At 43.7% G+C, this 22145-nt stretch overlaps 1 protein-coding gene across 1 annotated transcript in view; it reads right to left on the bottom strand.

Moving 5' to 3' along the window:
- Positions 1-8561, bottom strand: part of FLT4 (fms related receptor tyrosine kinase 4) — a 44615-nt gene extending 36054 nt beyond the window's left edge. The window contains exons 1-2 of the mRNA XM_032593751.1: positions 8535-8561; positions 7125-7470 (exon numbers count right to left, since the gene is read on the bottom strand). Coding sequence (XP_032449642.1) covers positions 7125-7470; positions 8535-8561 — 373 coding nt within the window. The remainder of the gene's footprint in view (positions 1-7124; positions 7471-8534) is intronic.
- Between the last annotated feature and the right edge of the window lie 13584 nt (positions 8562-22145).

Genomic DNA, 22145 nt, shown 5'->3' with positions numbered 1-22145 from the left:
TCCCCCCACACCTGGCCGGTAACCTCTGTGCCTCCAGAGGTCAAGGGTAGGGTCAAGAGGCCACAGTTCCCTGACCATACAGGGCTGAGATGGCTGGGATGAGAGGGGCTGTTCCCAGAACGTGCTTGGAGCCCCTTGAGCCTGGCTGTGTGCTCCACAATGCCACTCTCTGGCTGTATGGCCTTGGGTAAGTCCCTTGCTCTTTCCAAGCCCCAGTTTTCCTACTTGAGAAATGAGAATTGTTCCCAGGATTACAGGGAACCACAAATAACAATACCACATAAGAACCATAGCAAGAACAAACTGTTGCTGGCTCATGCACACTGAGCCCTTGGCTGTCACTGTCTGCTGAGTGCTTTGTATGTCACAGTTGTGGTGGTGGTGGGGGGTGTCAGAGTAAGCCATGCTGGCAGGAGGGGGTGAGCTGAAATGGGCTTTGTAGACTGAGTAGGAGTTTGTTCCAGGAGAACACACATGGCAGAGGGAATGTGCAAGGCCTGAGTATGGCTGACCTTGGATTGTCACATAGACAGAACTGATGTGGGTCAATGAGGCCACAGAAAAGGGTCCCAGGTCCCAGGTCAGCCTCAGACTTTTGGCCTTGCTCCCTGGGGTGCTGCCTTCTGGTGATGGCAGGGCTCTGAGCCCACCTTTGAGCTCCCCCACTCTCCCTGGCAGCTCTCTTGAGCTCCAGCCCTGGTTGGGGGTGGGGCTTGCTTCCAAGATGTCTCTGGCAGGGCACCCCCCAGTCCTCCTACTAAACCACACTCACCACTGGGCAGGATAGTTGGAGCCACAGGGCACACAGCTGTGGATGAGCAAGTGTCTAAAGGATAGAGAATTCCCAGTGTTGGCAAGGATGTGGGCACACAAGCACTCATCGTAATAAAAGAATATTCACGTGCCTTGACCCCTAAATTCTGCTTACCCCATACATACTATTTAGGATAATAGTAGCCAACATGGATTTAACACTTTTCTGTGTGCCTGCCCAGGCCTATGCACACCACACCCCTCTAACGCCCCACTGAGGTGGGTACTATTCTTGGCATTTCGCGGGTGAGAAAACTAAGGCACAGAAGTTAACTTGTTGCTCAGAGATGATCTCTGGGGGACAGGATTATGGGAAGTTACCACTTACTCTATACAGGATCGCATTATTTGCATTTTTGCAGTTTACGAAATGTAAAGGCCTTCAGCTGATCTGACCATCTTCCTTCCTTCAGCCCTGGAAGTATTGCTCTCCATTCCACTAGGTTTGCCATCCTAGGGACGGTCACCTGTCAGGCATTCCTGACTCTGCCCACCCCCCACAGCCCATTAGTCATGAAGTCTGTCCATTCTCAGAGGCAGCACCAAAGGCAGGGTGGCTGGGAGCTCTGGGCCTGTCCCTCTTCTCTCCCTGCCCCCCCTGGCAGAGGGCTTTGCACTTACAGCACGCAGACATCTAGCAGTGGATGCCTTCTGCCTGGATAGCCACATCTTGGGACTGCCCTCCTCCAGTCCCCTGCTGCCTAGCCCTCCAGTCCTCTACTGTCTGGTGTGGCCCACCACACCAGTGTCTTCCCACTGGTCCAGATCTTACCCAGTGGTTAGATTATTTTTCTAGAACACAAGTTGCTTTCCTGCCTAAAACCATTCCGCTGCTTGGCGGCAGAAGCTGAGCTCTTTGCATGGCCTTATCTAGTGCCCACTCCCTAGAGGTACATGTTGAGGCCCCTCCCCCCTGACCAGGGACCCCATTGCATGTTTCTGCGGCTCCATGAAGTGGTCAGCTCATTACATTTGACAGTTGCTTTGTGCAAGGATGAGGGAGCTAATGCTCGCCTTTAATGGTGGCATCCCCAGTATGAGACTTGGCCTGGGATTGCTGCCCACTCCCCCGAGGATCTAGGGGGCAAAGGGGCAGCACACAGTGTGTGGGCAGCTGTGGAGGTGAGGGATGGACATGGAGATGTCCTGTCTTGAGGTAGGCATGTTGGCCAGGGGCAGACTTGGGGGAAAGGCAACGTGTCTGTGGGGCATGTGGCTTTTGAAAGGTCTCTGGGACAATCAAGGTAAAAATGTCCAGAGGTGGTCAGAAATTTAGTTTCCCCCATGGTCGCCCCTCTAGATCCTTCCTTGGGGAACGTGGACAACCACCTGCCCCTTCTAACCCCTTGGCCCTATGCCATCTGAGACCAGATACTCTAGCACTTGACACTCTAGCACCTTGTGAGCCATTTCACCCCTCTGGCCTTAATTTCCTCATCTCCAAAATGGGCACAATAAGCCTATGACACAAAGCTAAAACTTTCACACACCCTAGGGTAAAGCAATTTGATTTACCATTTTATACTGAGGTGAGGCCCCGCTGCTGGACACTCCAAATGTGCATGTGTGTGTGTGCGTGCCTGTGTGCTGCTTAATACAGAGGAATCTCCATTTGGTAGAATTTAGGGTGGCTTTGAGAATGGGGCTTTAGGTTGGGTGACGATAAGAGCTCCCCCTGGAACTGCCTGAAAGCCTGCATTCGTGCCTCTGAGGCACACAGCGAGTGGGAATGAAGCCCCCTCCCACCCACCCACTTGGAACAACACCATCCTCCCTCCACCAGCCTAGAGCTCCTGGCTACCTCCCAAAGGCTGGGTGAAAGACAAGGTGTATCTAGAGTAGGAGAAAGGTCATGTGCTGAGAGCTGGGGTGTGTTGTGGGTGTGGGCTAGGCAGACATAGGGTTAGGGATGCCCTTGGGACCCCAGTGGGAAGGGTCAAGAAGTTGGTGCTTATCATCGGCAGTGCCACTGAAAGGTCAGATCAGATCTGTTTTCTAGAGGTCCCACGGGGGCAGCATGGAGGTGATTTCAGGGAGGGCGGGCTGCCTGAGTCCCCCTGAGGGTGATATGGGGGGAGGGGCACGCTGGCAGATGCTGGGCTCCTGGTGCAGGGCAGCTGTGCCAGGCAGTTGCCTGGCCTGCCTGGGGTCAGGGCTCTGCTCCCTGGCGGCAGGACGGGCGGTGTTATCGGTCAGCCCAGCTGGCTCAGAGGTGGCCCCCCAGCACTTCTAAATCGGGGCCGTGGGCTCCTGCCACAGGAAGAGGGAAACGCAGGCAGGATGTCCTCTCCTGTGGCCGACAAGTCCTTTCCCATGAACCCCTGCTGACCTCGCTGGACACGTGGCGGGGCTCCCCCACTCGCCACCCAGACCTGCGCCTGCTCGTGGGGCCACCCCCACCCTGGCCTGGCCTGGTGGGAGGGTGGAGGTGGCCTGAGGCTCGGGGTCCCGGCCGGGGCGTGCCTGCTGCTGCCCCACCCAGGCCCAGCCCCTGCCAGCACTGAATGCCCGCACCTTCCTGCTCCCAGACTTCTCCCTTTGGCGTGACCGGAAAACTGAGATCCCAGAGGAAGCCAGTGTCTGAAAAGGATCGAAACTCAGGAATCCCTGGCTCCAGCTGGACACGTCGGCTGCCTCTGGCTCTGAAGTCAGTGCAGGGAGTGTGAGGGACTCTCCGGACCCCTCCCTCTGCCCACCTCCCTCTCTGAGAGGCATCTCAGAGAGCCATGGGGGCCAGGCCAGGACCTAGGGGGGTTGAAATCTGCCATATGGAGGAAAACACCCAAATGACAGCAGTAGGAGTATAAGCTAGATGCAGAGAAGAACTTCCCACTTAATTTCCCTGGGTTCCCTGACTCCTCTCTGCCCTTTTACACTCAAGCGCTCCCAAATTTCCTCCTTCCTTATCTGGCCCGGTTGCATCAACTGGGGTCTCCCAGGAAGTCCTGCTGGGCACCTCCACCTGGAGGACCTGCCTCCCAGGGCAGCACTTCCTCTTTCCCTACATGCGCCCCTCCTCCCATCTGGTCAACAGTCTTCACGACCCACTCTGTGGCTTAAGCCAAAGCCTAGCATACATCCCTCTCACCCCACCATCTCCTGCTGTCTCCTCCTCTGGTGTATTGTCCTTGCCATGGGCTCCCATCTTGTTTTGCCCCTCTGGCAATGCTTTCAAGGAACCTGACTAGGTGGCTCTCTGTCCAGAACGTCCCCTTTCCAGGTGTGCTGCCGGCTCCTGCCACCTCCAACAGCCTCACCTCCCCCACCCCACCCAAGACTAGTGTCATCTGACTACCCGAGTCCCCATACGCCATCTGCACTTTCCTGCCTCTGAACCTTTCAGGGGTTCTTTGCCCTACTTGGAATTCCCTTCCCTGGAGTCTGCAGACCCTTTCAAGAAGCCCTGAGCTGGAAATGATGCCACCTTCCTGAGCAGCCCACAGCTCCCAGCTGGACCTCATGGGGGTCACTGAGCACCTGCATCCCTATGATACAGATACCACACCTGTGTCCCTGCCAGTCTGGCACTCAGGAAACCCCTGCAGGATGGGGCTGGTCCAAATCCTCCCTGAGCTACCCTGAGCAGGCACCCTAGCTTGCGACGTGCACAGAACTGCAGTCTCCTTCCCTGGATCAGGGTCCCACTGCCTGGGGCAGGGTGGGGAGCTGGCCAGATCATCCTCTTGTTATGCCTCATTCTCAGTGCGGTGCCTGGTAGTGTGGGCACTATGCTCTGTGGAGGAAGAGAGCCCTTCAGCCACAGTGACTGAGCCGGGGCCAGTGGTCCACAGGACTGAGTAAGGTGGCCCAGCCCCCACATCCTGCCTGCGCTGACTTGCATCCCCCATCCCACCCCCACACCTTTGTCCAGACTTGGGTCTGGCTCAGGGCTGAGTAACAGGGACAGCAGAGAGCTGATTGGCTGGCAGGGGCCACTGTCCTTAGGCCAAGGCAGTCCTGAGCAGTCACTTGCTTCCCCTACCTGTCCCTGAGCTGATTTCCTACTGTCCAATGGCACAAACAGCCTTTCTCTAGAGGGACTCTCCTCCCTCTTGGGCCCATCTTCTGCCACTTGCCCTCTCCACAGGGACACTGCCAAGGCAAAGCTTTTTGGAACCGGACTGGGACCCCAAGCCATAAAGTCGGGCCCAAGCACAGCCCTCAAGTGCTTGCCCATTGCACTGCTATGCATGGGGAAACTGAGGTGCAGGGAGAGGAAGATAGAGTCCCAGGCCACAAAGCCAGTTAGGGGCAGAGCTGGGACAAAAATCTGGTTCTAGGACTAACTGCACACCTTTGAGGGGTCAGCTTCAGGGTTCCCAAGATTCTCACCTACCAGTATTTGGCCACCCACCCTGGGTGCCCTGACACTTGGTTACATTTAAGTGTTTATGCGTCTGCTCCAGCATCACCTACCAGGCTGGGAGCTCCTCAGGGCAAATGCAGGGCTCATTTCCTACCAGCCATTCCCTGATCCAGCCTGGGCTATCTTGCTCTGCGGGCCCCTTCAGCTAACATCCTCTCTCCTCTTCACTGCCTGACTTTGGTAAGAGCCACCCGCACTCCCTGTAGGACTGGCCTCATCTGTCTTCACTCTTCCACCCCCTGGGTACACTACAGCAGGCTCTCCCAGTTCTTACACCTTGTGGTATGTTCCCTGTCTCCCGGGAAGCCTCTTCCTGTTCTAGCTTCCTCCCTGGGGTGGGGGAATCCCATCCTGGAACCTTTGCTCTGCTCTCACTCCAGCTCCCCAGCCCAGCCTCTCTCTTGAGCCTCAGACACTACATGCAGCTGCCTGCTGGGTATCTCCTCAAGGTGGGGTCTCCCATTATCAGCCTGACCACCTTCACTTCTCTCCATGTTCATTCAGTCACTCAACAAGCTCACCAAATATCTGTGGGAGCCTGACCTCAGCTGGATGCAGGAGAGCAAGGAAGGACTAACCTTCCTAACCTGCCCCAACTCAGATGTTCTCCTCCAACCTGCCTCTAGATTCATCCACACCTACTTCATCTCCCCTGTCCTCTGCCCTTCACCTTGCCAAGGCATAGAGAAGAGGGCTTTGTTATCCTATAGATCTGGGTTGACATTTCCCTTACTGCTGACCTCTGGGAACCTTGAAGAAGTTACATATGTCTTTATTCTGTGCCCCCCATCTATAAAATGGGTCTAACACTTCCTTGTGAGTTAAAACAGTTAAAACATGTGAAGCCAGTACTCAATATGGGCAGTGTTCAAAAATAGTAAGCCCCCCATCCCCTTCTCCAGCCTTTCCAGCACTTTGCTCCCAACCACTGGGGACCCATGACCCTCCTTCCACCCTCTGATTCCCTGGGTCACTAGATCATGCGTGGACTTCTAGCACATCATCACCAAACCCCTGAGGGGTTATCCCTGACATCTCGATCCAAACATACCCCTCTGTTCCCTCCCTCATCTTCCACACTCCCTTTTCTCCAACCCCACAGGGGAAACTTCTGGTTATATTCCTTTCACAGACCGGACCCTGTCTGTCTTGCGCTTAAGATCCTTCCGTGGCTGCTGCTGCCTTATATATAGTCCAGGCTCTTGAATTTGGCCTTCAAGGCTCCTGACCCATTAAATACAGGGAGCGCTGGAATCCTGCCTCTTGCCACGCTGATCGCTCCTGAATTGCCAACTCAAGACTTCCCTCAAGTTCCCACGTGCACCTGCGCCCAATCCGCCTGACGGCTTCTGTCTCTGGCGGTCCCCGAACCGCTGCCCCGGCAACCTCTGGCCTGGGGAAGGTGGACACCTGCCCGGAGCGCCCTCTGGGGGACCGACCTTGAGCGCAGCTAGGAAGAGTCGGGAAGTGCGCACCCAGGTCTGCGGCCCCGCGGGGATTGCCGCCTCGGTCACCGGGGTACTGTCCCCGTTGCGCGAGGGTCTGAGGGCAGAGCCGTGCAGCGCCGGGACTCCGCCGGGGAGCTAGTAAGCAAGCGCAGGATCCTATCGGCGAATGCCGTGCGATGGGGCCGGACTCCAAGGGAGCTGAGCCACAGACAGTGGAAGGTGGTCGAGGATCCCGAGCACAGTCCCTCCGCTGCGGTGCAGACGGTGCCCGGTCCCTGACCCGGCTGCAGTCTCCGCCCGCCCTTTCCTGATCCCGGAGGGCCCAGGCCCTAACTGCCGTGCTCCATCGGCGTCCGTATCCCCGGGCTCCCAGCCCCGTCTCCCCTGCTGCCCCAGGCTCCCGGGGGTCCAGTGCCCCCCCACCCCATCCCTCGTCGCCCTGGGGAAGTATCCCTCCCTCGCGGCCAGCCGCGCACTCGGGCGGGCGGCGGGCTCACCGCGCTCGCCGTCGAGCAGTCCGAGGCAGAGCCACAGGCGCAGGCACAGCGCGGCTTCCCGCTGCATCTCCGGCCGCTGCGGCGCGGGTCCGACCTGCGCGGCCGCCGCTTCGGGCTCGGTGTGTGAGCGCGCGGCCAGGGCGCGGGCGGGGCTGGGGCCAGGCCGCGGGCGGGGCGGGGTCCCGGCGGACCCCCCAGGGGGTGGGGCCAGGCCCGTCGGACCGCCCCTCGCACCTATCAGTCCCGCCCCCTGGCCGGGTGGAGCTTGCCCGCCAGATCCGAGGTACCCGTGTGGCTCAGCGGCTTGGAGGCTGGTTAGTGTCCTCCTTCGGAGTCCGTGGCCGCCCTACAGCCCCCCGGGACCCCTGCGGGCGGACAGAGAATGCAAGTAATGCACCGGTCCTTCACTGCGCGCTGCAAAGGGAATGAACCCCGCAGCGGTCAAGGTTAGACAAAATGTAACGGGGTGTAAAATTTTTCTGTAATTTCCTTTAATTAGTAAATACAGTGTTTAAAGTAATAAAAATACAATAAAAATACAAAGCAATGAATACAGTATGTCAAATCTTCGAGAACATTCGGTAAGCTTTGTGTGGATGGAGGCTGCACCCTTGGGCGAGACATCCAGTGTTAACAAACCTCCGCCCTTCAGGCACCGCCTCCTCTTTAGATCTTCCCCAAATAGTTTTACTCTGAGCTCATTCATAAGTCCTTGTATCAGGTGACGCTTTACTCTCTGACTTGGCAACCCTCTCACAGACTTCCTTTCTCTTTTCAGTTCTGTCTCTAGAATTTTCCTATTTAAAAATAAATCCCATGATGATGACTATCGCAGCCTCCCTCCCCCGCTTTTATTCACACTTCAGTCCCCCCGCCCCCACGCAAAAGTCCATTCATCCTGGCCAAAAACCAAGGCCAGATTGTTGATAACAACCATAACCAACTCTCAACTGAGAGTAAGAATTAAATGTTAGAAATTTGTGATAATTCAGATGATTTAAAAAATTATGTTGGAGGAACCCCGCAACCAAATAAATGAAGTTAGACTTTTTCTCAACTATACATTGATTTTATTCCAATATTTTTAGTTTGAAAATAAAAACTTGTTGTAAGATATAGCACACATAAAAAGTATATATCAGTGTATTATAAGTGTTAATTTAAAATCTGCCTACACCACCCGGATCAGAGCATATAGAATGGCAGGAGCATTCCAGAAGTCCCCACCCTTTCCCATCACAAACCCCTCCCATCCATCCTCCGTGACCCACCAGTCCTGGCCTTATCATTTCCCTGCTTCTGTTTATCTTGTTATTACCCAAAAACATGTTTTGGCTGTTTTAAAACTTTATTTAAATTGATTCATCCCATATATTCTTTTGTTCAGCATCTTTTGTGTGATACATGTACCACGATGATGACCTCGGCTTCACTCATTTTCATAGCTGTGGTGATAACCACAATTAATCTGTCCCTTTACTGTTGAGTTGAGTTTGAGTTGTTACCAGTTCCCAACTTTTGCTGCTAGGAACATACTTGTGTATGTTTCTTGGTGTACATGTGCCTGTTCTCGAAACATGTGGCTAGGAGTGAAACTGCTAGGTTAGAGAGTGTGTATCTTCAACTTTGCTGGACAGTAACAGCTATTTTTGTTGTTGTTGTTGTTATTTGTACTATTTTGCACTCCACAGCAGTGTAATTAGTTCCCTGTACTCTGTATCTTCACTGGCACAGTATTGTCAGTTTTGATTTCTTAAATTTAGCCATTCTGGTTGGCTTATAGGGGCAATCTCATTATGATTTTCATTAGCTTTCCCCTTATTACTGTTGAAGCTGAACACATTTTTATAATTGACCATTTAAATTTTAAGTTGTTTGCTCTTTACCACTGTCTGTTGTCTTTTTCTTACTGATTTGTAGAAGTTCTTTATATATTCTGGATATGAGCCCTTTGCCAGTTTTGGATATTATTGCTGTGCAACAGATTACTCCAAAGTGTAGTGATATAAAACAGCAACCATTTTATTTTGCTTAGGCTTTTGAAAGGCAGAAATTTGAGAAGGAGTTGGCTGGGTAATTCTTACCTGAGGTCTCTCATGAAGTTGCTATCAGCTATCCAAAGGCTTGATTGGGTTGGACAGTTGGCAGGTGATGCTGGTTGTTGCCTGGGAACTCACCTGGGGCTGTCAACCAGCATCCATGGCCATTCCAGCATGGCAACCTCAGAATAGTAGAGCTGGCTTCCCCAGATAAGTACCCCAAGAGAACCAGCTGGAAGCTACATGGTCTCAAAGTGGTAGTTACAGCCTCCTGGGGAGACATATTATCCAGCTTTTAGATAGGGAGAGACAAGGTCACACTGACGAAGAGCATGTGGGAAGGGAGATACTGTTGAGCCATCTTTGGAAAATACACTTGGCCACAATGTGCTGCTGGAATCCTCTCTCCCATTCAGTATCTTTTCACCCTCTTAATGGTGTCTTTTTTGGGGGGAGAGTGGGAAGGATGTGAGACAAAGGATCTTAAATTTAATGCAGAACCCTTATGATTTATTTTCCTTATGGTTGTGCTATTTGTATCCTTTTAAAGAAATCTCTTTCTCGCATGAAGATATTTACTATTTTTTTTATCATTTACAAATTTTTTTAAAAAAATTGAAAAAAAATTTTTAATGTTTATTTTTGAGAGAGAGAGAGAGGCAGAGAGAGAGAGAGACAGAGAGAGAGAGAGAGAGAGAGAGAGAGAGAATGCCAGCAGGGGAGGGGCAGAGAGAGAGAGAGAGAGGGAGACACAGAATCTGAAGCAGGCTCCAGGCTCTAAGTTGAGACATTGTCTGAGACATTGTCTCATTGTCTGAGACAGACAATGTTTCCGCATTGTCAGTACAGAGCCCAATGAGAGGCTCCATCTCACGAACCCGTGAGATCATGACCTGAGCCGAAATCAAGAGTCAGAGACGCAACTAACTGAGCCACCCAGGTGCCCCCAGGGTGGTTAGTCCTCTTACATTCAAAGTGATTGTTGATGTGGCCAGTTTTAAATTTGCCACCTTGATAACATGCTTTGGTTTCCTATTCATCGCATCTGTCTTTTGTTTCTTGTTTTGTCTTTCTCTTTTTTGGACTGAGTACTTCTGTGGTTTCATTTTATCTTTTGTTGGCTTATTAGCCATAACTCTTTGTTTTCTGACTTTAGAGGTTGCGTTAGGGTTTATGGTATATATCTTTAACTCATATTAGTCTACCTTCAAGTGATAATATACTGCTTCACATTGTTGATGGAAATTTGAATTGTTACCGGTTTCCAATTTTTGCTGCTAGGAACATGCTTGTATATGTTACTTGGTGTACATGTGCCTGTTCTCTAAACATGTGGCTAGGAGTGAAACTGCTAGGTCAGAGAGTATATTCTTCAACTTTGCTGGACAGTAACAGCTATTTTTTTGCAATAGTTTACCTCCATTCTCCTCTCTCAGCTTTGATGCAATTGTTGTCATTCATTTTACTTGCTCCTATCATAAGCCCCACAACACCTGATCATTCCTTTTGTCTAGTCACTTACCTTTCAAAGACATTTAAATAATAAGAAAAAATGTTGTATATTTATCATTCTGATCTGTCAACATTAGGTATCATTTTCTTTCTACCCATAGGACCTCTTTTTTTTTTTTAACATTTCTTTCAGTGTGAGTCTGCTAGTGATGAATTCTCTCAGATTTTGTAGGTCTGAAAAGTCTTTATTACTTCTATCTTCTTCTGGGACTCTAATTACAAGAATACCAGATCATTTGATATTGTCCCATAGTTTTCCAAGACTTATTTTTTAGCCTTTTTACTTAAAAAAATTTTTTTTAACGTTTATTTATTTTTGAGACAGAGAGAGACAGAGCATGAATGGGGGAGGGGCAGAGAGAGAGGGAGACACAGAATCGGAAGCAGGCTCCAGGCTCTGAGCCATCAGCCCAGAGCCCGACGCGGGGCTCGAACTCACGGACCGCGAGATCGTGACCTGAGCTGAAGTCGGACGCTCAGCCGACTGAGCCACCCAGGCGACCCTAGCCTTTTTATTTTTAAAAAATTGGGATAAAATGCACATAACAGAAACTTTACTATCTTAACTATTTTTAAGTCCAGCAGCATTAACACTCACATTGTTGTGTCATCATCCCCATTGTCCATAGACAATAACTCCCCTCTCATCTTCCCCTCAACCTCTGGAAACCATCACAGATGTATTTTCCATCTGTATAAATTTGATGACTCTAGGTACTTCTTATAATTGGAATCATACAGTATTTGTCCTTTTGTAACTTATTTGTCCTTATTTCACTCAGCATAATTTTCTCAATGTTCATCTATGTTGTTTGTAGCATGTGTCAGGATTTCATTCCTTCCTAAGGCTGAATATCATTCTATTGTGTGTATACAACATTTTGCTTATCCATTCATCTGTCAATGTACACATGGGTTGCTTCTACCTTTTGGCTATTGTGAATAATGCTGTTATGAATGAGTGTGAAAATACCTTTTTGAGTCCCTGATTTATATACATTGCTTTGGGTATACACCTAAGGGAATTACCAGCTCATATGATAACTTTATTTTTAATTTTTTAAGGAATTCCATACTGTTTTACAGCAGCTACATCATTTTAGTCTCCTATCAACAGTACACACAGATTCCAATTTCTCCACATTCTCACCAACACTTGTGATTTTCTGTGTTTTTCCTTCGGTAGTAGTCATCTAATGGTTGTGAGGTGGTATCTTATTATGATTTTAATTTGTATTTTCCATTGGTTAATGGTGTTGAGCATCTTTTCATGTCTTTATTGGCCATTTGTACATCTTCTTTGGAGGAATGTCTATTTAAGTCCTTTGCCATTAAAAATTTTTTTCTTTTAGCCTATTTTTCTAGTGTATTTCAGTTTGATGGTTTTTACTGATTTTTCAAGTTCCCTGGTTTCTTTTTTCTGCTAATCTTCTATTAGGTATTTTCATTTCTTTTTTTTATATATATTAACTTGTTTTATTTTTTATTTTTAAAAATTTACATCCAAATTAGTTAGCATATAGTGCAACAATGATTTCAGGAGTAGATTCCTTACTGCCCCTTACCCATTTAGCCCATCCCCCTCCCACACCCCCCCCCCCGCCAGTAACCCTCAGTTTGTTCTCCATATTTATGATTCTCTTCTGTTTTGTCCCCCTCCCTGTTTTTATATTATTTTTGCTTCCCTTCCCTTATGTTCATCTGTTTTGTCTCTTAAAGTCCTCATGAGTGAAGTCATATGATTTTTGTCTTTCTCTGACTAATTTCACTTAGCATAATACCCTCCAGTTCTATCCACGTAGTTGCAAATGGCAAGATTTCATTCTTTTTCATTGCTGAGAAATACTCCATTATATATATATATACCAATCTTCTTTATCCATTCATCCATCAATGGACATTTGGGCTCTTTCCATACTTTGGCTATTGTTGATAGTGTTGCTATAAACATGGGGATGCATGTGTCCCTTTGAAACAGCACACCTGTATCCCATAGATAAATGCCTAGTAGTGCAATTGCTGGGTCGTAGGGTAGTTCTATTTTTAGTTTTTTGAGGAACTTCCATACTGTTTTCCAGAGTGGCTGCACCAGCTTGCATTCCCACCAAAAATGCAAAAGAGATCCTCTTTCTCCACATCCTTGCCAACATCTGTTGTTGCCTGAGTTGTTAATGTTAGCCATTCTGACAGGTGTAAGGTGGTATCTCATTGTGGTTTTGATTTGTATTTCCCTGATGATGAGTGATGTTGAAAATTTTTTCATGTGTCGGTTGGCCATCTGGATGTCTTCCTTGGAGAAGTGTCTATTCATGTCTTTTGCCCATTTCTTCACTGGATTATTTGTTTTTTGGGTGTTGAGTTTGATAAGTTCTTTATAAATTTTGGATACTAACCCTTTATCTGATATGTCGTTTGCAAATATCTTATCCCATTCTGTTGGTTGCCTTTTAGTTTTGCTGATTGTTTCTTTCACTATGCAGAAGATTTTATTTTTATGAGGTCCCAGTAGTTCATTTTTGCTTTTGTTTCCCTTGCTTCCAGAGACGTGTTGACTAAGAAGTTGCTGTGGCCAAGGTCAAAGAGGCTTTTGCCTGCTTTCTCCTTGAGGATTTGATGGCTTCCTGTCTTACATTGAGGTCTTTCATCCATTTTGAGTTTATTTTTGTATATGGTGTAAGAAAGTGGTCCAGGTTCATTTTTCTGTAGGTTGCTGTCCAGTTTTCCCAGCACCACTTGCTGAAGAGACTGTCTTTATTCCATTGGATATTCTTTCCTGCTTTGTCGAAGATTAGTTGGCCATATGTTTGTGGGTCCATTTCTGGGTTCTCTATTCTGTTCCGTTGATCTGAGTGTCTGTTCTTGTGCCAGTACCATACTGTCTTGATGATTACAGCTTTGTAGTATAGCTTGAAGTCTGGGGTTGTGAATAGCCAAAGCAATCTTGAAAAAAAATTTTTTTAATGTTTATTTATTTTTGAGACAGAGAGAGACAGAGCGCGAGTTGGGGAGGGGCAGAGAGAGAGGGAGACACAGAATCTGAAACAGGCTTCAGGTTCTGAGCTGTCAGCACAGAGCTTGATGCAGGGCTCGAACCCATGAACCGTGAGATCATGACCTGAGGCAAAGTCAGACACTCAACCAACTGAGCCACCCAGGCTCCCCAAAGAGAAAAATCTTTAAAGCAGCCAGAGAAAAATGAATCATCACCTACATGAATTCCCTGTAAGATTAACAGTTGACTTCTCAGCAGAAACAATGGATGCCAGAAGACACTCGGATGACATATTCAAAGTGTTCAAAGAAAAAAAACCCTGTCAACCAAGAATCCCATAGATAATATAACTCTCTTTCAAAAATGAGGACATAATAAAGACATTCCTGATTAATAAAATCTGAGAGAATTTGCTGCCAGAAAATTCACCTTACAAAAAATACTGCAGAATTTCTCCAGGCTGGAAGTAAGTGATCACAGATAATAATTCAATTTCATGTGAAAAAACAAAGAACACCAATAACAGTAATTATAAAAGACAGTTCAAATGAATATTTCCTTTCCTTTCTACTCCTAACAGATTTAAAAACAATTATATAAAATAATATGTATGTAATTACTTGTTGATCCTTTAAAATATAGAAATGTAACATATTTGCAATAATAACATAAGGGAGGAGAGTGTGAGCAAAGCTGTACTGAGTTGAAGACATAACTCTGGTAGTAACTTGAAGCCACAGTAACATATAAAGAAATCCAGAAATGGTAAACGAAAAGGCTAAAATGACAGAAGCTATAACTGTATACTTGATCCCCTTTCTTATCTCAGCTTCTTTATTTTTTTTTAAAGTTTATTTTGAGAGAGAGAGGGAGAGAGCACATGTGAGCAAGCAGTGGTGGGGAAGGGGCATAGAGAGAGGGGAAGAGAGAATCCCAAGCAGACTCTATGCTGTCAGTGAAGAACCTGATGTGGGCTTGATCCCATGAACTATGAAATCACAACCTAAGCAGAAATCAAGAGTTGGATGCTTAACTGACTAAGCCACCCAGGTGCCTCTCAGCTTCTTTAAAAGATAAAATTAACAAGGAGATGTGGCATATATACACAATGGAATATATTCAACCATAAAAAAGAATCAAAAAAGAATGAAATCTTGCCTTTTGAAACAACATGGATAGAGCCAGAGGGCAAAATGCTAAGTGAAATATGCCAGGCAGAGAAAGACAAATACCATATGATTTCACTCATATGTGGAATTTAAGAAAGAAAACAAATGAACAAAGGACAAAAAAGGAGAGGGACAAACCAAGAGACAGACTCTTACAGAGCAAACTGATGGTTACTAGAGGGGATGTGGGTCGGGGGATGAGTGAAATAGGTGATGGGGATTAAAGAATACACTTATCATAATGAGCACTGAGTAATGTATAGAGTTGTTGAATCGCTAGATTGTCCACCTGAAACTAACATAATATATTAGTTGTGTGTTAGCCATACTGGAATTAAAATAAACATTTAATTAAAAAATTAAGTTAAAGACACAAAATTATGTAAAGTTCTAATTAAAACCTTAAATTTTTAACAGTGTATTCTATTTGTAACAGGGATGGAATATGTCTAACAATAATACCACAAAAAAAAGGGTGTATCCTATATCTTACTGGGATTGAGTCAGTACAAATATGAGTAGATTCTGATTGGTTAAGATGTATGTGTAAGCCCAAGAGCAATCACTAAGGAAATAACAACAACAAAAAAGTTTAAAAAATCATTAAATAAATTAAAGTTACATAAGAATATATTATTGCAAAAGAGAATAGAATAGCAATAGAAGAAGAAAATAGAAGAACAAAAAATACATGAGACATATAGAAAACAGGAAAAATGAGATGGTAAACAAACCCATCTATATCAATAATAATAAATGTGAATGGATTGAATAATCTATTCAAAAGATAGAGATGATCAGACTGTACAAAAATAAGACCCAACAATATGCTGTCTATAGGATACACACTTTAGATTCAAAGATATAAATGGATTGAATGTAAAAGGCTAGAAAAAGATACATCATGCAAACAGCAGCCATACAAAACCTGGTGTGGCTGGGCTAATATCAGTCAAAATAATCTTTAAAATTTTTTTTTTCAATGTTTATTTATTTTTGGGACAGAGAGAGACAGAGCATGAACGGGGGAGGGGCAGAGAGAGAGGGAGACACAGAATTGGAAACAGGCTCCAGGCTCTGAGCCATCAGCCCAGAGCCTGACGCGGGGCTCGAACTCACGGACCGCGAGATCGTGACCTGGCTGAAGTCGGACGCTTAACCGACTGCGCCACCCAGGCGCCCCTTTTTTTTTTAAATTTTTTTTTTCAATGTTTATTTATTTTTGGGACAGAGAGAGACAGAGCATGAACGGGGGAGGGGCAGAGAGAGAGGGAGACACAGAATTGGAAACAGGCTCCAGGCTCTGAGCCATCAGCCCAGAGCCTGACGTCAAAATAATCTTTAAAACAAATGATGTTACTAGAGATAAACAGGAACATTTTATTATGGTAAAAGGGTCAATCCATCATGAAGATATAGTAATTATAAAAAAAATGCACCTAACAACAGAGCATTAAAATATATGAATCAAAACCTGACACAATAAAGGAAGAAATAGTCTATTAACTGCAGGGTTGGATACTTTAAACCCTACTTTTAATAATGGATAGAACAACTAGACACAAGATCGACAAGGAAATCGAAGACTTGAATGACACTAAAACCAGTTGGATCCATAGGATCTATAGAACACTCAAACTTTCAATAGCAGAAACATACATTCCTCTTAAGTGCACAAGTGAGAGTCCCCGAGGAAGCCATATGCTAGGCTATAAAGCAAATTTCAATAAATGTAAAAGAATTGAAATTAGACCAAGTATGCTAACTACAATAGATTGAAATGAAAAATCAACCACAGAGAGAAATTTGGGAAACTCACACACATGTGGAAATTAAACAACACATTTCTAAATACCCAATGGTCCAAGAAGAAATCAAAAAGGAAATTAGCAAATACTTTGAGGTCAATGACATAAAGACACAACATACAAAACGTATGGGATGCAGCTAAGGTAATAGCTGTAAATGCCTATATTAGAAAAGAACAAAGATCTCACTAGTAACCTAACCTTCTGCCCTAAGACCCTAGAAAAAGAAGAACACACTAAGCCTTATGAAAGAAGATGAAAGGAAATAATAAGATCCAGGGGGAAATTAATGAAATTGAGAATAGAAAAACAATATAGAAAATTAATGAAGCAAAAAGTTAATTTTATGAAGAAAATTGACAATACTGACAAACCTTTAGCTAGATTGACTAAGAGAAAAGGAGACAATGCAAATTAGTAGAATAAAAAAATGAAATATGAGACATCACCAGTGACCTTACAAGAAGAAATAGGAGTATGAAGGAATAGTATGAACAACTGTATGCCAGTAAATTACATAACTGAAGTGAAATGTACAAATTCCTAGAAATGTACAAACTACCAAAATTGACTTCAAGAAAGAATAGATAATCTGAATATACCTGGAGTAAGTAAAGAGATTGAATTAGGAACCAAATAAACTACCCACAAGGAAAATACCTAGGCCCAGATAGCTTCAGTGGTATATTCAATGAAACATTTAAAGAATTAATACCAATTGTTCACAAACCCTCCTAAGACACATCCTAACTCATTCTATGAAGCCATTATTACCTTGATACCAAAACAAAACAAAACAAAAACATCATAAGGAAAGAAAACCACACCTTAATATTTTCTATGAATATAGATGCAATAATCCTCAACAAAATACTAACAACTAATATTTATCAACATGTAAAAGTAACTATACATTATGACCAAGAGGGATTCATTCCAGTATTGCAAGGTTAGTTTAACATTTGACAATCAATTAGTGCACATTTCAAGAGGCTAAAAAAAATAATCCACAACATTATATCAATTGATGCAGAAAATGCATTTGACAAAATTCAGTACCTTTTTGTGATAAAAGCACTAAAAGAATAGGAATAGGTTCACCTGAACCACACATGTGACCATTTGAAAATGAAATTAAGAAAACAATTGTATGTACATAGAAACAAAATGCTTAGGAATAAATTTAACAAAAGAAGTTAAAAAATTATACCCTGAAAACTACAAGATATTACTGAAACTTTAAAGATTTAAATAAATGGAATGATAGTTCATGTTTTAGGATTAGAATTGTGAAGATGACATTAATATTGATTAATATTGTGAAAATAACAATACTTCCCAGACTGACCTGTAGATTCAAGGTAATTCCCATAAAATTCCTTTTTACAGATGTTGATAGGCTGGTTCTAAAACCCAAGGTACCCAGAATTGCAAACAATCTTGAAAAAGAAAAAAAAAGATGGAGGACTCACGACTTTTTGTCTTCAAAATTTTCCATAAAGCAACAATAATCCAGACAGCATAGCAGTGGCATAATGTAGACATAAAGATCAATAGGGTAGAATTAGAAGTCTATCAATAAACTTATTTGTATATGGTCAATTGATTTTTGAGAGGGACCCACTGATTTTTGGCATGGGTGCCAAGATCATTCCATGGGAAAGGAATAGTCTCTTCAGCAAACAGTGCTCAGATAATTGGACAGCTACATGCAAAAGAATGAAGTTGGACCTTTTCCTTACACCATATACAAAAATTAACTCAAAGTGTATCAAGACCTAAATGTGAGAACCAGAACTGTAAAATTCTTGAAAGAAAACATAGGGGTAAATCTTTGTGACTTTTGATTTGGTAAATGATTCTTAGATCTGACACCAAATGCACAAGCAACAGAAGAAAAACATGGATAAACTGGGATTTATTAAAATTAAGAAATTTTGTACACCAAAAGGCATGAGCAAAAGCATGAAAAAACAGATTATAGAATTGGAGAAAATATTTTCAAATCATATACCTGATAAGGCACTTGTATCTAGAATCTATAAAGAACTCTTTGGGGCATCTGAGTGGCTCATTCAGTTAAACATCCAATCTTGATTTTGGCTCAGGTCATACTCTCATGGGTTCATTGGTTTGAGCCCCGTATTGAGCTCTGTGCTTACAGTGTGGAGCCTGCTTGGGATTCTCTGCCTCCCTCTCTCTCTCCATCCCACCCATCCCACTCATGCTCTCTCTCTCTCTCTCTCTCAAAAAATAATTCTTACAGCTCAGTAATAACAAGACAATTCAATTAAACATGGGTAAAAGATCTAAATAGACACTTCTCCAAAGAAGAGCTACAAGTGGCCAATAATAACACGAAAGATGCTCAACATCATTAGTCATCAAGGTAATGCAAATCAAAACCACCATGAGAAGCTACTTCACACCTACTAGGATGGCCATGATCAAAACAATGAACAATAACAAGTTTTGGTGAGGAAGGGAAGAAACTGGAATTCCCACATACTTCTGGTGGGAACTACTTTGGAAACTATTCAGCAGTTCCTCAAAAAGTTAAACAGAGTTACCATATGACCCAAGAATTTCACTGGTGTGTATATATTCAAGAGAAATGAAAACATATGTCCACAAAAATATGTAAACAAATGTTCATAGCAGCATTATTCAGAATAACCCAAAGGTGAAACAACTCATTTCTACCAACGGATGAATGGGGAAGTTAAATGGGGTTATATCCATACGGTGGAATATTGTTCTGCTATGAAAAGGAATGAAGTAATGATACATACTACAATATGATAGTAGTTGCTTAAGGCTGGTGCAAGGGAGCATAGGAGAATGATAGTGAAAGAGTACTAGTTTTCTTGTTTTTTTAATGTTTATTGATTTTTTAGAGAGAGAGATAGAGCACGAGTGGGGGAGGGGTCAGAGAGAGAGGGGGACACAGAATCTAAAGCAGGCTCCAGGCTTTGAGCCTGTCAACACAGAACCTGACCTGGGACTTGAACCAATGAACCGTGAGATCATGACCTGAGCTGAAGTTGGATGCTTAACTAACTGGGCCACCCAGGCACTCCCTACTAGTTTTTTTTTTTTTTTGTAAATAATTTATTTATTTTTTAGTTTACATCCAGGTTAGTTAGTATATAGTGCAACAATGATTTCAGGAGTAGATTCCTTAATGCCCCTTACCCATTTGGCCTATTCCCCCTCCAGCAACCCTCTGTTTGTTCTCTATATTTAAGAGTCTCTTAAGTTTTGTCCCCCTCCCTGTTTTTATATTAAATTTGCTTCCCTTCCCTTAGGTGCATCTGTTGTGTATCTTAAAGTCTTCATATGAGTGAAGTGATATGATATTTGTCTTTCTCTGACTGACTAATTTCACTTAACCTAATACCCTCTAGTTCCATCCACATAATTGCAAATGGCCAGATTTCATTCTTTTTGGTTGCCAAGCAATACTCCATTGTATATATCTATATCTATATCTATCTATCTATCTATCTATCTATCTCTATAGTTATATATATATATATATATATATATATATATCACATCTTCTTTATCAGTTCGTCCATCGATGGACATTTGGGCTCTTTCCATACTTTGGCTATTGTTGATAGTGCTACTATAAACATTGGGGTGCATGTGCCCCTTTGAAACAGCATACCTGTATTCCCTACTAGGTTTCTTTTTAATGTTATAAAACCTAAAATTGATTCTGGTGATGGATGCACAACTGTCTGAATATGCAAAGAGGCATTGAATTATATACTTTAAATGGATGAATTGTATAGTATGTGAATTAGTAGCACAGTTTTATACACATTAGATGGTTAAGGAGTAGATAAATACTTCAGTAAATATGGCATTTTACCCTGAATAAAATTCAAAGTTGCTTGTGGAAATGGTTGTTGGAAGCGTTGCAGTTTGAGTTGGTGTGAAGTGATGGAAGGGAGATTATCTGAGATCAGATGGAATTGGAAATTGTTACACCACATATGAATGGATATGGCTCATAAAACACATGGTGAGATAAAGTGGCTGCTAGGTGTTGGAGGTATGTTTCTTTGTGCTTTTATGCACTTCTATATGGCTGAGTCAGCTGGGAGTGGGTACATTTTCTAAATTTACTAATATTTCTTGAAAATGAAATCACACAAGAGCAAATGCAAAATGTGCGCTATGGTCAAATTGTTTCCTAATATATCAATTGTGTTGAATAAAATTCAAATATTCAAAATAAGTCTTTTATAGCATAACTGACTGTAACTATTCCCTTATGTTTAAAATATTTGATAAACACCATTTAGTTGACTTAAAAAAGAAACTAGGCTGACAACCTGACATTAGTGCCTTTACATTTAATGTAATGAGTAAGATATTTGGGTTTATGTCTATCATCTTGTCATTCATTTCCTATTTGTCCTATCTTTTTGTTGTTAATTTATTTCTTCCTTCTTATTTTTTATGGACCAATTGAATGCTTTAAATAGATTTTATTTTTTAAAGTAATTTTAGGTTCGTAGCAAAATTGAGCAGAAGCTCCAGAGATTTCCCATATACTCCCTGCTTCCACACATGTGTAGCCTTTCCATTATCAACATCCTTCACCAGGTCAGTACATTTGTTACAATTGGTGAACATACATTGACACATTGTCACCCAAAGTGACAATAGTTGTTACTAGGGTTTAACGATTTGTACATTCTATGGGTTTAGACAAATATCCACTATGACAGATTAGTTTGCCCTACAAATCCTCTGTGCTCTGCCTGTTCAACCTTCCCTACCCCCTAACTCCTGGCAACAACTGATCTTTGCATTGTCTCAATAGTTTTACCTTTTCCAGAATGTCACATAGTTAGAATCATACAGTGTGTAGCCTTTTCAGATTGGCTTCTTTCACTTAGTGATATGCATTTAAGATTTCTCTGTATCTTTTAATGGCTTGATAGCTCATTTCTTTTTAGTGCTGAATAATATTCCATTGTCTGAAAGTACCACAGTTTATTTATCCATTCACCTGCTGAAGGACATCTTGGTTGCTTTTGGGTTTGGGCAATGATGAATAAAACTGCTATAAACATATGTGTGCAAGTTTTTGTGTGGGCATAAGTTTTCAACTCCTTGTTGAATCATGTGGTAAGTGTATGTTTATTTTGAAAAAACCCACCAAACTTCCTTTCAAAATTGGCTATACTATCTTGCATTCCCATCAACAATCAATGAGAGTTCCTATTGTTCCATGTCATCCCCAGCATTTGGTGTTATCAGTATTCTGAATTTTGGCCATTCTGATAGGTGTGTAGGTATTTCATTGTTCTTTTAATTTGCAATTCCTTGATGACATACAATGTGGATCATCTTTTCATGTGTTTACTTGCCATCCATATATCTGTTCAAGTTTTTGGCTCCTTTTTAAATTTGGTTGTTTTTATTATTGAGTTTTAAGTGTTCTTTTTATATTTTGGTTGACAGTTCTTTATCCGATGTGT

This window comes from Lynx canadensis, chromosome A1 (assembly GCF_007474595.2).
Source record: "Lynx canadensis isolate LIC74 chromosome A1, mLynCan4.pri.v2, whole genome shotgun sequence".
NCBI lineage: Eukaryota > Metazoa > Chordata > Mammalia > Carnivora > Felidae > Lynx > Lynx canadensis.
This window is presented reverse-complemented; position numbering and strand designations above follow the sequence as displayed.